At 46.3% G+C, this 15,481-nt stretch overlaps 1 protein-coding gene across 2 annotated transcripts in view; it reads left to right on the plus strand.

Annotated features, from left to right (window-relative positions):
* Positions 1-15,481, plus strand: part of KREMEN2 (kringle containing transmembrane protein 2) — a 79,781-nt gene that overhangs the window by 43,636 nt on the left and 20,664 nt on the right. The window contains exons 7-8 of one of the 2 annotated variants that reach the window (XM_068244093.1): positions 3,381-3,509; positions 6,218-6,364. In XM_068244093.1, the coding sequence (XP_068100194.1) occupies positions 3,381-3,509; positions 6,218-6,364 (276 nt within the window). The remainder of the gene's footprint in view (positions 1-3,380; positions 3,510-6,217; positions 6,365-15,481) is intronic. The other variant, XM_068244094.1, reaches the window with a different exon arrangement.

Raw genomic sequence — 15,481 nt, forward strand, 5'->3', positions numbered from 1 at the left:
GTTTATTTCCTCTTAAAGCCGACTTGAACTCAGAACTTCCTGTCTGCTCCAAAAGATAAGCAACAGCATAATAACCTTTAAAGAAAAATAATTATTTGTTACAGCTTACAGAACTCCTGCAATAAATCTGCAGTGTGTCTGCTTCTTGCTTTTCATGGAAGCAGACAAAGGGTTAACATCCTGTGTTTACATATTAGCTGTGTCTTCAGAATTTCTGTGCTGACACAGCGGAGAGATCAAAATACATTTGTGATTACTTGAAGATGAGGGGCGACTAGACAGGCTCTTCTCTCTAAATACACAAAGGGTGCATTTCTCTCTGTTTTCCTTTTGTCGTGTGTAAGAGTTCAGGTCCACTTTTAACAGTACTAGTTGCCTGGCAGTTCTGTTGATCTATTTGGCTGCAGTAGTGACTGAATCACACCACTGAAACAATCATGTGGCTTATCCAGTCAGCCTTCAGTCAGAGCCCCTGATCTGCATGCTTGTTCAGGGTCTGTGGCTGAAAGCATTAGAGGCAGTGGATCAGCAGGACAGCCAAGTAATTTGCATTGTTTAAAAGGAAACAAATATATCACCCCCCTTACTCCTCTCACCTCAGGGTCTCTTTTTTTTTTTTTTATTACATTACATTTTTTATTTACAAAAAGAAAAAGGCAAGTTTACAGACACAACAATGTGCATAAACACTTCCTATAGTAGTGGAGAAGCATTGCTTAATATATGCAGATATAGGAATCTCAGGGTCCCTTTAACATCCTCAAAGGTAGTGTGGGCTGGCCTGGACCAAATTAGCATCCCAGGTGATGCAGCAACAACATAGACGCAGGTTAACAGCTCAGCACCTGCAACTCTGAAGCCCTTGGCTTTAGGGCCCTTTTACTCTTAATCAGTTGCTCTCAGTTATTACTGAAAGAAAACTGATTTTCAAAGTAATTCCCCTGTTTTCCTATGGCACCTTTCACACTTAACGCGTTTTAACTGAAATCTTTTTCACAATGCACTGCTATGGAAAAAACGCATACTAACTTGCACTAACACGTACTAACGCACACCAACTGTTTAACCCCCTTGGCATGATGATTCTTTCTGGCTTTTAGGCTCTAAAAGCGGTGCAATTTTTTTGCACCCTTTCAGCACCTAAAACCTGGAAAAAATGATGCTGCCAGAGAGATCTGCAGCAGTTCCAGTAATCACTCACCTCCCTGGCTCCAGCGCTGCAGTTATGCCTCCATCCTCCGGGTGGCACTGCAACTCTAAAGTGAAATTGCCGGCTGTCGTCATGACGACAGACGGTGATCTCACCCAGAGGAAGCAGAGCCCTGGAGGAGAGGAAGAAGAATGCCAGCTGACGTCGGGATCCCCGGGAGGTATGTAGAAACACTCCCGCTGCGCGCATTGCTCTGCATACAGCTTCCGGAGGCTACCCTGAGCACAGGTCGGGATTACCGGTCTTAGCTGCGGTTTTCTGACCCGACCCTAGCTCGGGATAACTGCCAAGGAGGTGTAAACGGGGCCTAAGCCATAAGATTAGTGGACATCTGTGATGGCTGCTGCCCGTAGCGATTGGACAGCTCCGGGCCCACTATACAATACATATGCATGGCTGTGCTGTTGCCTAGCAAGGGGGAACAGCACTAGGGTCACAAACTGTGTGCCCTATCAATCAGATCCAATCGCTGCAGGCGCACAAGTTGGCGATAATGGTACGCCACATTCCCAACTAGTGATAAAATACGGCATGTAGGGTATCATGTGCAATTTGTAAAGGATGAAATATGACAAAAAATATATATATTTTTTGCACTTACGCTTATTTTTCCCTATTTAAAGAGACTCTGTAACAAATGTTTCAGCCTTAGTTCTTCTATCCTATAAGTTCCTATGCCTGTTCTAATGTGCTCTGGCTTACTGCAGCCTTTCCTAATTGCACTGTCTCTGTAATAAATCTTATCTCCTTTCCTCTGTCGTGTCTGTCGGGCTAAGGCTTGAATGTGTGGAATGTGCAGGGCTGCTTGTGATTGGATAGTAGCGATACACACCCTCTGCAGGCCCCCTGCACACTCTGTATGACTCACACACTCTGCTTATGTGAGCCTATCACAAGCTGGTTAGTTTGCTTGTAAACGCTGCCTAAAACTGGCAATTACAAGCCAGGATTGCAGCAGAGAGTGGCAGAAACAGCACAGAGGGGCCCAGGAGAAAATAAGAAATAGAATGGTATGCTTTTTAGTGTAAGAATAGTAGAGTACAGATTCTCTTTAATGCCTATAACATTAAATTACCAAAAAATATTTCCCTAGATTGTCCTAAATCCTATACTATAAAACCCGTGTTGCTGCGTCCAGCGTTTGTCCCTGTTATTTGCTACTACGCATGTGCGCAGTAACAGACACAGACAGCCGGACGGGACCAGGGAGCGAGGTGGGTGGGCTGGCCGGTGGGTGGTTGCGTGCGCGCGGCAGGTGCGTGCGCCCACATACGCACTGACTGGCGGCAGAAAAACAGACCTACAGCCGTTTTTAAACGGGCTTAGGTCCACTAGTAAATAATAAAGAAGTTATTGCTGTACCACTAGTGACAGCTGGAATGCCAAAATTGTCAGGAATCTTAAAAGGGAAAAACCTCGGAATGCAAAGTGGTTAAGAAAAAAAAGGTGGACGAACACATAACCTAAATCTTGTGACTAAGGCCAATCTGGCTTGAAATAAACTTTATGTGCTGTGAAATGTAAATAAAGAAAAGATGTTGTGGCCTCAATATCTTGTTAAAGTGAACCCGAGGTGAAAATAAACTGATAAGATAAACAATTATATTTATCCTCCTACTCCTAAAAATGACCTTTTTAAGAATCCCAGGGTTTTATTTTATATTTAAACATTTACAAAGTAGGTTGAATGTTTTACTGTCTGTAATCAGTACCAGTCGTGTCCCAGAGATAGAAAAAGCTCTATAGTCATGTACTTTATTTCTTTCTGCCCTCAGAAGTTGTATTCTGCCCGGAAAACTTTTATGGCTGTAATCTGCTTATCAGTGATGTTTAATATATTCCCGACAAGACAGAAGCCGTCACTTCCATGTCTAAAAATTAACTCTTTCAGGCAGCAAAATAAATCAAGTAAGACAGCCTGGTTATTAATATGGTTTGCACTGTACATACACATTTTTATCTCATGATGTCACAGATCGCCTCAAATACACTTTAACCTCTCCACCTTCAACAGTGCAGAATCCCAACGTCTAAATTTCAGTAATATCAAACATGTAGATAAAATACAATATAGTAGAAAAAAGAGAGCGGCAACTTTAGTCGGGAGGAGTTGTGAGAATTTAGATGAAAGATGTTAGAAATAATTTTCCTTCTCGCCTCTCGTCTCCAGCCCTGGGAATGCCAGTGTCACCAGACTCCAGTACTTCCGCCACTCCTCTCCACCTTACTGCCAATTTCCTGGACAGCGGTATAGAACGTTCAAAGCAGAGCAGCACGAGGCATCACTCTTCCCGCAATGGTGAGTTCCTGCGAGGTGATCATGCATCCATAAAAGAGTCTCAGGATTGGCGGCAACTCGAAGGCAATGGTCATAGTCTGGCATACTTACAGATTAAGATAATCAGTAGTAGAGGATTGAGGAAAAGTATAATTTTATTAACCACTAAAGAATTTCATTTTAAACAACATTTGAAAGCATTCCTACATATTTCCTGTTTGTAAAAACATTTACTTTCACTGCAGGGAGAAGTACAGGCTTGCTTATCTCTGGCTAATCAAAAAATAACATAATTGCTGGCCAGGAGACACTCTCTGCCCGTGTCCTGATTCTGCTCCCTTCTTCCTCCTTCTGCTAAATAGACACATCATAGACACATTATTATTACTATTGATTTATAAAGCGACAACATATTCTGTGATGCTGTACAAAGTAAGACACAAACATAGGGTACATAATAATACATCCAATATACAAAATTGGTCTAAAAAAAACAAATACAGAAGCAATACAAAATACAGAATTGGTAATTACAGTGACAAAAGCAGCATGATGAATAAAATGTATGTAACATTTTCGCCCGTGCGAGCTTGCAAGCTAAAGGATTGTTAGACACATTACCCTGGCAACAGCTGAGTCAGTTCAGCAGAAAAGGAGGGGGCAGAGTAAAGACACAGGCAGAGAGATTATTGCCTGCAATTATTACATTTTCCGATTAGCCACAGATAAGCACACATATACTGCTCTCTGCAGTGAAAATAAATGTTTTTTACATAGAGGGCATGCATTCAACTGTTCTTTTATGCACCTAAAAGTAGTTACTGAACTTTTGTTTTTTGGAGTATAATCCTACTTTAAAAGATGTAAAGGGTTAGTTTTCAGTCTAAAACCTTCAGATAGTTTTTAGAAGATGGGAGGTAATGAATGAATCAGGTAAAAAGGGCGCAGGAGCCCTTATGGAAAAAACTGCGACACCATAGGCATCTATTATACAAGCCGCGATTAACAGCATACAAGGGGTGCCTCCGGGTGCCCAAATTTAACTCCTTTGCCGTATATTGTGTCTTTGTGGTGGTGGTGGGGTGGGATTAAGGTTCAGGAAGGGAAGTAGGGTTAGGAGCCATGGGGGGTTAGGGCTAGGCACGACCGGGGGGAGGGGTCTTGGGGTTAGGAACCACCGGGCGGGGAGGAGGGGGGCATCTTAGGTGTTAGGTACCACCAGGGGGGGTCTTAGGGTTAGGCACCACCGGGGGAAGGGGGGGTGAAATCTTAGTTTTAAGCACCATTAGGAGGTCTTAGGGTTAGGAATCGATAGAGGAATGGTTCTGTGTAAGAGTTGGGTTAGGTTTAGCCATAGTAAACAATCGGTAAAAATTACCGATGTTTTACTATCGGAATCCAGCAGTAAAATATCTCTAATTTTAGTACTCTACTAGGCTGCACCCTTTTTTCCAGCCGCCTTTATTTTATATTTGCGATCATGAATGTGGAGAAATGAGGATGGAAACTGAACTAATATTAACCACTTAATGACAAAGTGACTTATAAAAACATCCTGCTAGAGCCTCTTAATGGCTCCAGGACGTTTTTATAAGTCAGACAGTGCTGCTGCCGCTGTGAGCGTTCTCGTGCGCGCTCCCGCTCGTGCACGTGAAAATAGTGAAAAAAAAACACCAAAGAAAAAATACACCTTTATTTCCAAATACTATATTGTCACCATACTTTGTACTAGGGACATAATTAAAATCTTGTGATAACAAGGACAAATAGGCAGATATGTACAGTAGCAGTGTTTATATTAAAACTATAGGAGATGAAATTGGAGAAATAGTGTGTTTTTTTCATTTTTTCCTTGTTTTTCCCTTTAAAATGCATAGAAAATAAAGTAATTACTGAAAACAAATATCAACCCCAAAAAGCCCAATTGGTGGTGAAAAAAACAAGATATAGATCATTTCATTGTGATTAGTAGTGATTAAGCTTTTGGCAATTGAAAGGGATGAGCACTGAAAGGTGAAAATTGTTGTTGTCCGTTAGAGTAAAACGCCTTTGGGGTGAAGTGTAAGGGCTCTTTCACACAGGGACGTTGCGTTAGAGGCGACGTTATGATCCCATAACTTCCGCTTAATGCAACGCATGGTGGGGTTGGACATTACCAAGAGCCGCGTTATGCGGCTCTTGGTGCGCCGTTTTCATTCGATAGTGATAGAATGAAAACGGCGCATGCGTCAAAAGACTGTGGAGACCATGCGATCGGAACACTCCGCATCACGTGGTCCCGCCAGCCAATAAGCGGCCGATCCAGGAAGTAAAGACTGCAGTGCAGTGAATATTAATTAGCCATGTGGCTAAACACAATAGCGGACTCTCCCCTCCTCCTCTCCTGCACCAAAAAAAAAAATTAAAAAACCAACATTACTGAGCATGTGCAAACAGTCTATTGTGGCTAAAACCGCGTATAACGCACAGCATGCTGCACTTTCATTGAACATGCAGCGTTACAATGTAACGCAACGTGGGCACTGTGAACAGCTCGTTGAGTTGGGCTGCGTTACAGGCTGATCTAACGTGCGCCTGTAACGTCCCACTGTGAAAGCAGCCTTAAAGAATGTAAAAATATAATAAAATATGGCAGGAGAAAGGTGGGGAAGCAGTTCTCACCTTGGAAGCAGTGTGAGAATTTAGAGAAAAACGTTAGCAATAATTTCCTTCTTGCCCCTCTTCTCCAGGCCTGGGAAAGCTGCTGTCACCTCATGCATCAATGCCCCCCGACTCCAGCACTTCAGCTACTCCTGTCCACCTCACTGCTCATCTATTGGGCAGCAGCATAGAAAGTTCTCAGCAGAACAACTCTGAGCGTCAGTCTTCTGGCAACGGTGAGTTCTCGTGAGATGAACGTCCCTCCATAAGAGAGGCCCGGGATTGGTGCCATCTTGTAGGCATGGTTAAAGTCTGGTGTACTTACTTACAGATTTACATAAGCAGTAGTAGAGTATTGTACCATGTTAGCCATCAGACGATGCACACAATTTTGAACCGGAATTGTACCGTTTATTGGCTAACTTAAAAGATGCAAAGAGTGAATTTTTGGTCTAAAGGGAGGGCCAGCACTTCCATAGAGGCAAAGGGGGCAATTGCCCCAGAACCAGTGGGGCCCGCCAAGGTGCCGCTCATCCCCTCCAGCTATGGTGACCCGTAACAGTGGGAATGCTGTGTGTTTACTCTGCATTGGAAAAAGGAGTAAATGGGTAATGGGAACCCCAAAAATGCATTTTAGGGAACACATGATAGACACCTAATGATATTGTGTGACAGTGGGGGGTTTGGTTCAGGCCTGGCTGCCGGCTCAGGGGCCCTGGGGGTAGTTTGGTTGGAATGGGGCGTCAGGGGGCAGCCCATGTTACTTTTGCCCCAGGGCCCCAATGCAGCTAGAACCGCCCCTGTATAAAGGTACACGCTCAACGAAAGTTACCCCAATCAAACAACAAATGTTGCGAAAACAACTTTTCTGGCAACCAAAACAAATAAGAATTCTTTCCGACAATGCACACTGATATTGTAATATTGTGATACGGAAGCAGAGGCTCCCCCAAGGGACAGGAAGGCACTGAGGAGTTAAGAGAGGAGTATGTATTTAACCACTTGAGGACCGCGGTGTTCAACCCCCCTAGTGACCAAGCAATTTTTTACTAAATGGGCCACTGCAGCTTTAAGGCCTCGCTGCAGGGCCACACAACTCAGCACACAAGTGATTCCCCCCCCCCCTTTTCTCCCCACTAACAGAGCTGTCTGTTGGTGGGGTCTGATCACTCCCCCAATGTTTGTTTGTTTTTTGTAAATATTTTTCTTCTTTAAAAAAAAAAAAAAAATTACTTATTTTTTTAATTAATTTTCCCTCCCTCCCCCTGTCAGTTTATCACCGCGGATCGCTCCTGTGTCCCCTAGGGGGACAGCCCTTTGCCTTAGATCGCAGCGCTGTTCTGTGTTAATAGACAGCGGTTTTGTGTCTAACAGTCTACGAGCGGCAATCGCAGCTGGGGGACTGAAGGCAGAGTGGATCTCCGTCACTCATGCAGAAATGTGCAATCTCCTGCAATCCCCACCCTCTGCCATTCACGGCAATCGCCGCTGGGAGACTGAAGGCGGAGTGGAACTCCGTCACTCATTGCAATCTCCTGCAATCTCCACCCTCAGCCATTTACGCCAATCGGCATTGAGTGGTCCTGGGGCTGCCGTCGCGTTCACGCCAATCGACGTGGAACAGTCGGCTAGGGGTTAAATCTATTTTGTGCTACCTGTCCCATCTGATAGGTGGGATAGGAGGAAATAAACTTAAAGAGGATCTGTAACATTAAAAAGTTCCAATGGGGGGTACTCATCTCAGGAAGGGGAAGCGTCTGGGTCTTGCTGTGCCCCTCCAAACAGCGGGGATGTAAATATTCACCTTCCCGGCTCCAGTGCAGGTGCTGTGGCGGCTCTCGGCTCAGAAATGGGCAGAAATAGCCGATCTCAGTCGGGTCTGCTCTACTGAGCGGGCGCAAGTCTCCTGCGCCTGTGCAGTAGAGCAGACCAGACTGAGATTGGCTATTTCCACCTATTTCCAAGCCAAGAGCCGCAACAGCACCCCCGCAGGACAGGGAAAGGTAAATATTGCACAGCCTGACAAATTGTCGGCTGTGCATTCAGTGGGCTGCAGCGAGACCACTGTGGGATGGAGGAGGATGGGGGAAGCCTCATTAGGATCCAGAGGCTTCCCCCTACCGAGGTGAGTACCCCCCAGAGGCATTTTTTTTTTTTGTACATAGTCTCTTTAAAGGACAACTGAAGTGAGAAGAATATGGAGGCTGCCATAATCATCTCCTTTTAACCAATACCAGTTGCCTGGCAGCCCTGCTGACCTATTTGGTTGCAGTAGTTTTGGAATCACACCAGAAACAAGCATGGAGCTAATCTTGTTAAAATCTGTCAATAATGTTAGAAACACCTGATCTACTGCATGCTTGTTCAGGGGCTATGGCTAAAAGTATTAGAGGAAGAGGATCAGCAGGACACCCAGGCAACTGGTATTGCTTAACAAGAAATAAATAAAGAAGTCTCCATAGATATCTCGCTTCAGTTGTCCTTTAAAGGCTGCCCAAACTGACACGTGACATAAGATAAACGTGTACCGTTCCAATGATGAATAGAACTAGGCTGACTGCGTTCCCATTTTTTTTTCTCACTGTGTTTATAATTCATGTATGTAAATGACACCTTTTTGTTACAGTGTAACTCTCACAGATAACTAATTACAGACCATGAATCTCTTAAATGCCAAAGAAACCCTTCTCAGGGCAGAAAATATATTTTAAAAAAAGGTCAATAGTTCAAGATTGTTGCTGTATTCTATGAAAAATCTGTCATCATTCACCAGAGACAATAAAAATGTTAAACCTACTTTTTTAGTTTTTAAAGGACCACTATTGCGAAAAGTTGTAAAATTTACAACATAGGTAAACATTTACAAATAAGCAGTACATTTTTTTCCAGAGTAAAATGAGCTATAAATGAATTTTCTCCTATGTTGCTGTCACTTACAGTAGGTAGGTAGAAATCTACTACTAATTTTTAAGTGTTGTGTAACTATACAAAAATTGAGTGTTTTTTTGCTTGCATGTTTTTCTTTTGTTTTTGTTTCTTTCTCTGTATGAAATGTCTGACATAGTGTTGATCCTTACTGATGTTTTCTGTGTATGTTTTCTGTGTACCTATCCTACCTGCAGGGCCGGCCCGCTCATGAGGCGGGGTGAAACTTTTGCCTCAGGCGGCAAATTTCCAGGGGCGGCACCTGCCCGTCCGTGGGTGCGGGGAGCCGGCCGCCGAGCTGGAGGGGTAGCTGGCAGGACGTGGGTATTGGGCCTAGCGGCGGGGAGGGGGGTCGGACCCCCCCCCTCCCTCGCCTGGGTCCCCCGATCTGCGCTCCCCTCCAGCCTTAAATAGAAGCAGCCGCTACTCGTAAGAGGCACGGGCGGGGAGGACTCACCTCTTCCTCGTTCCAGCGTGCGCTCCACTGACGTCACTTCCTGCAACGCTGCAGGAAGTGACGTCAGTGGAGCGCACGCTGGGAAGAGGTGAGTCCTCCCCGCCCGTGCCTCTTACAAATAGCGGCTGCTTCTATTTAAGGCTGGAGGGGAGCGCAGATCGGGGGACCCAGGCGAGGAAGGAGGGGGGGTCCGACCCCCCTCCCCGCTGCTAGGCCCAATACCCCCGTCCTGCCAGCTACCCCTCCAGCTCGGCGGCCCCCCAGAGCGCCCTTCCCCCCCCCCCGGGGAATTTGCCTCAGGCGGCAAAAAGTCTAGGGCCGGCCCTGCCTACCTGTATCCTGTACGTGCCAAGACCAATTCCGGGCACGACCCAGTCATGCTTGGCGAAAATAAAGATTCTGATCCTGTTCTCCAAAAGATAGAGAGGACAGCACTCAAACGATGCAGGGGACAAAAGCGTGCTACGGATCCACCCGTGTACCACCAGGATTCACCATCCAAATCTTCCTAAATGATCCAGCACAGCTCTTTTACAAAAGTTTGCTTTATTGGGTCTTCTTAAAGATGTGCATAAAAAGCTGTATAGTGGCACTTTCCAGCTTTTTATGTACACCTTTAAAGTGAATGGGAACCGCATTTTTAAAAAAATGAAGCAAATACTTACCTAAGGAGAGGGAAGGCTCTGGGTCATATAGAGCCTTCCGTCTCCTCGCTCGGTGCTCTCTATTCTGTGCTGGCTCCTCCCCGTTTCAATCCCCGGCCGAAAGGGTATGTGGAAGTCTTTGGGAGCTGTGTCCTCCCAAAGACGTGCGGCTCCATACTGCACAGGCGTGAGTGTGCAAGAGAGCGTGCTTGCGCAGGCGCAGTACAGGGCCGCCCTTCTTCAGGAGCACTCGGGCTCCTTGAAGACTTCTGAAGCCTCCTTCGGCCTGGTAAAGCAGTATTTGACTAATTTAGTCAAATATTGCTACCGGGCGAGCTAGCACTAAAACGAGGGGACCAGGAGAGGAGCGGGAAGGCTCTATACGACCCAGAGCCTTTTTCTCCTCCTTGGGTAAGTATCTATCTCATTTTTTTAAATGCGGTTCCCATTCACTTTAAGAAGATCCAATAAAGCAAACTTTTATAAAAGAGCTGTGCTGGATCATTTAGGAAGGTTTGGGTAGTAGAAATCTGACAGAGCTGACAGGTATTGAACTAGTCCATCTCTTCATAGGGGATTCTAAGCAAGGCTTTTATTATTTATTGTATTTATAAAGAGTCAACATATTATGCAGCGCTGGACAAAAAAAGACATTCCCTGAAAAGTATTTATACAAAGATGTTGGACAGAGCAACTGCCATTCGCTAAGTGCTTTTGAAACTAAACAAAACCCAGAGAATCCCCATGAAGAGATGGGCTAGTCTAAAACATGTCGGTTCTGTCAGATTTCTACTGCCTTCACTAACTGACAGCAGCATGATAGGAGAAAAGTAATATATGGATCATTTTACTCTGGAAGAAATGTACTTCTTATTTGTATGTGTGTGCATGTATTTAAAATGTTATGATTTTTTGCGATAGTGCTCCTTTAACCATTTCAGCCCGCGGGTATTTTTCACCTTATGCATCAGAGCAATTTTCACCTCCCATTCATTTGCCAATAATTTTATCACTACGTATCACAATAAATTGATCTATATCCAATTAGGCTTTCTTTGGGTGGTACATTTTGGTAAGAATTTTTTTTTCAAAATGCATTTTCACAGGAATATTAAAGTGACTCTGTAACAAAAATTACAATGTTTTTTCTACCATCCTACAAGTTCCTAAAGCTATTCTAATGTGTTCTGGCTTACTGCAGCTCTTTCTACTATAACCATCTCTGTAATAAATCAATGTATCTTTCCCCTGTCAGACTTGTCGGCCTGTGTCTGGAAGGCTGCCAAGTTCTTCAGTGTTGAACTGTTCCTCTATGCACACTCCAGTGTGTGTTTTATTTACATAAGCCAGCAGCTTCTCTGCTATCTTATCAGTGATAGAAGAGAGCTGGATAAAAATCCTCCTCTGGAGGCTGTGAAAGGAGCTGGTCTGTCACATACTGAGGAATTAACGACATAGGCAGGGCCGGATTTGTACTTCTTACCGCCCAAGGCCGACTATTACCAGCCGCCCCAACCGAAACCGTATCCTACCACCTCTCTCCACACACACCAATCCAAAAATGTTTGGGCCGATGGTGTCCACTATTGGGGCTAGTGCCGAGGTCTCCATGGCAACGTGAAGTGAATCAATCATGTCACACGGGGGAACTGGTCAATCAAGCGATCTACAGGTGATGGGCGTGGTGGGAGCCTTCCACCACACACACATAGTCAAAAGTGGCTCACAATTGGACATTGGGTGGGGTCAGCAACACGTAAAAGTGAGTCCTGTACCCACTGCTGTCTCCAGGGTAACAGCGCTGGCCAATCAATAATTAAGAAATGGGTACTGTGAGAGGCTGCCTTCTGTATTCTGTACTATTTGCTGGTGCTGCCCCTGGTCCTTTCATTCCCCACGCCAAGTGTGTGAGACCCGGCCTTCTGTAACTGCCTGCAGCTGCTGCTATGTCATTGGACAAGGCCTGGCTTTTTGCTAGTCACACACTGTTCACAAACGTTTGGTTAATGGACTGCAGCTGCCTGTAGCACAGCACAGGTAGATGCCAGCTGGTACTAATAGTGCAGTTATCCTGACTACTTTCATTTGTTTGGACACTTGCAAATAATGCCCTGCAAATAATGCCCACTGTCTGCAGGCCACCCCTTGTTTATCTGGTGCCCTAGGCCATGGCCTATGTGGCCTTGCCAGAAATCCGGCCATGGACATAGGGAGAGCTGTCTGCAGGAAGCCTGTAATGTTCAGTGCATGAGAGAAGCTGGGGACAGAAGGTAAACACACACAAGTGATCTCTTGAGATTCAGAAGTAAGGCTGTATACAGCCTGCTTGTGTATGGATGTATTTTCTATGTGTGGACATGCTGTACATCAACCTACTTCCTGTTTTGGTGGCCATTTTGTTTGTTTATAAACAAACTTTTTAAAACTGTTTTTGACTACTTTTAATGCGGCGGGGAGCGGTGAAATTGTGACAGAGGGTAATAGGAGATGTCCCCTAACACACTGGTATGTTTACTTTTGTGCGATTTTAACAATACAGAATCTCTTTAACCACTTGCCGACCGCCCACAGCCCATGGGCGGCGGCAAAGTGGATGCCTTAAGGACCGCAATACGCCTTAGGGAGTTGCGTCCTTTTCCTATGCCGGGGGAGCGATCGCGTCATTGATGACGCGCGCTTCCCCCGGCAACTGGCTCCGCCCACCCGCCGTAACATCCCGCCGGCCATACGGAAGCGCCGGCGGGATGTTAACCCCGCGATCGCCGCTACAAAGTGTATAATACACTTTGTAATGTATACAAAGTGTATTATACAGGCTGCCTCCTGCCCTGGTGGTCCCAGTGTCGGAGGGACCACCAGGGCAGGCTGCAGCCACCCTAGTCTGCACCCAAACACACTGATCTGCCCCCCCCCGCCCACTGATCGCCCACAGCACCCCTCAGACCCCCCCCCTGCCCACCCCCCAGACCCCTGTTTGCACCCAATCACCCCCCTAATAACCCATCAATCACTCCCTGTCACTATCTATCAACGCTATTTTTTTTTATCTCCCCCCTGCCCCCTCCTGATCACCCCCCCACCCCTCAGATTCTCCCCAGGACCCCCCCAGACCCCACCCCCCTGTGTACTGTATGCATGTATCCCCCCTGATAACCTGTCAATCACCTGTCAATCACCCATCAATCACCCCCTGTCACTGCCACCCAACAATCAGCCCCTAACCTGCCCCTTGCGGGCAATCTGATCACCCACCCACACCAATAGATCGCCCGCAGATCCGACATCAGATCACCTCCCAAATCCATTGTTTACATCTATTCTCTCCTCTAAACACCCACTAATTACCCATCAATCACCCATCAATCACCCCCTATCACCACCTGTCACTTTTACCTATCAGATCAGACCCTAATCTGCCCCTTGCGGGCACCCAATCACCCGCCAACACGCTCAGATTGCCCTCTGACCCCCCCTTATCAATTCGCCAGTGCATTAATTACATCTGTTCTTCCCTGTAATAACCCACTGATCACCTGTCAATCACCTGCCAATCACTTATCACCCATCAATCACCCCATGTCACCCCCTGTCACTGCCACCCATCAATCAGCCCCTAACCTGCCCCTTGCGGGCAATCTGATCACCCACCCACACCAATAGATCGCCCGCAGATCCGACATCAGATCACCTCCCAAATCCATTGTTTACATCTATTCTCTCCTCTAAACACCCACTAATTACCCATCAATCACCCCCTATCACCACCTGTCACTGTTACCTATCAGATCAGACTCTAATCTGCCCCTTGCGGGCACCCAATCACCCGCCCACACGCTCAGATTGCCCTCAGACCCCCCCTCTCCCCCTTATCAATTCGCCAGTGCATTAATTACATCTGGTCTTCCCTGTAATAATCCACTGATCACCTGTCAATCACCTGCCAATCACTTATCACCCATCAATCACCCCCTGTCACTGCCACCCATCAATCAGCCCCTAACCTGCCCCTTGCGGGCAATTTGATCACCCACCCACACCAATAGATCGCCCGCAGATCCGACATCAGATCACCTCCCAAATCCATTGTTTACATCTATTCTCTCCTCTAAACACCCACTAATTACCCATCAATCACCCCCTATCACCACCTGTCACTGTTACCTATCAGATCAGACCCTAATCTGCCCCTTGCGGGCACCCAATCACCCGCCAACACGCTCAGATTGCCCTCTGACCCCCCCTTATCAATTTGCCAGTGCATTAATTACATCTGTTCTTCCCTGTAATAACCCACTGATCACCTGTCAATCACCTATCACCCATCAATCACCCCCTGTCACCCCCTGTCACTGCCACCCATCAATCAGCCCCTAACCTGCCCCTTGCGGGCAATCTGATCACCCACCCACACCATCCGATCGCCTGCAGACCCGCAGTCAGATCACCTCCCAAGTGCATTGCATCTGTTCTCTCCTCTAAACACCCACTAATTACCCATCAATCACCCCCTGTCACTGCTACCCATCAGATTAGACCCCCATCTGCCCCTAGGGCACCCAATCACCCGCCCACACCCTCAGACCCCAGCCCTGATCACCTCGCCATTGCATTACTTGCATCTATTCCCCCCACTAATCACACCTTGAGACACCCATCAATCACCTCCTGTCACTACCTGTCACCCCCTAGCACACCTACCCATCAGATCAGGCCCTAATTTGCCCCGTGTGGGCTCCTGATCACTCGGCCAAACCCTCAGATCCCCCTCAGACCCCCTTCTGATCACCTCCCCAGTGCATTGAGTGCATCTATTTTCCCCTCTAATCACCCCCTGAGACACCCATCAATCACCTCCTGTCACCCCTCTAGCACTCCTATCCATCAGATCAGGCCCAATACAACCTGTCATCTAAAAGGCCACCCTGCTTATGACCGGTTCCACAAAATTCGGCCCCTCATAGACCACCTGTCATCAAAATTTGCAGATGCTTATACCCCTGAACAGTCATTTTGAGACATTTGGTTTCCAGACTACTCACGGTTTTGGGCCCGTAAAATGCCAGGGCGGTATAGGAACCCCACAAGTGACCCCATTTTAGAAAGACACCCCAAGGTATTCTGTTAGGTGTATGACGAGTTCATAGAAGATTTTATTTTTTGTCAAAAGTTAGCGGAAATTGATTTTTATTGGGTTTTTTCACAAAGTGTCATTTTTCACTAACTTGTGACTAAAAATAAAATCTTCGATGACCTCGCCATACACCTAATGGAATACCTTGGGGTGTCTTCTTTCTAAAATGGGGTCACTTGTGGGGTTCCTATACTGC

This window comes from Hyperolius riggenbachi, chromosome 7 (assembly GCF_040937935.1).
Source record: "Hyperolius riggenbachi isolate aHypRig1 chromosome 7, aHypRig1.pri, whole genome shotgun sequence".
NCBI classification, from domain to species: domain Eukaryota; kingdom Metazoa; phylum Chordata; class Amphibia; order Anura; family Hyperoliidae; genus Hyperolius; species Hyperolius riggenbachi.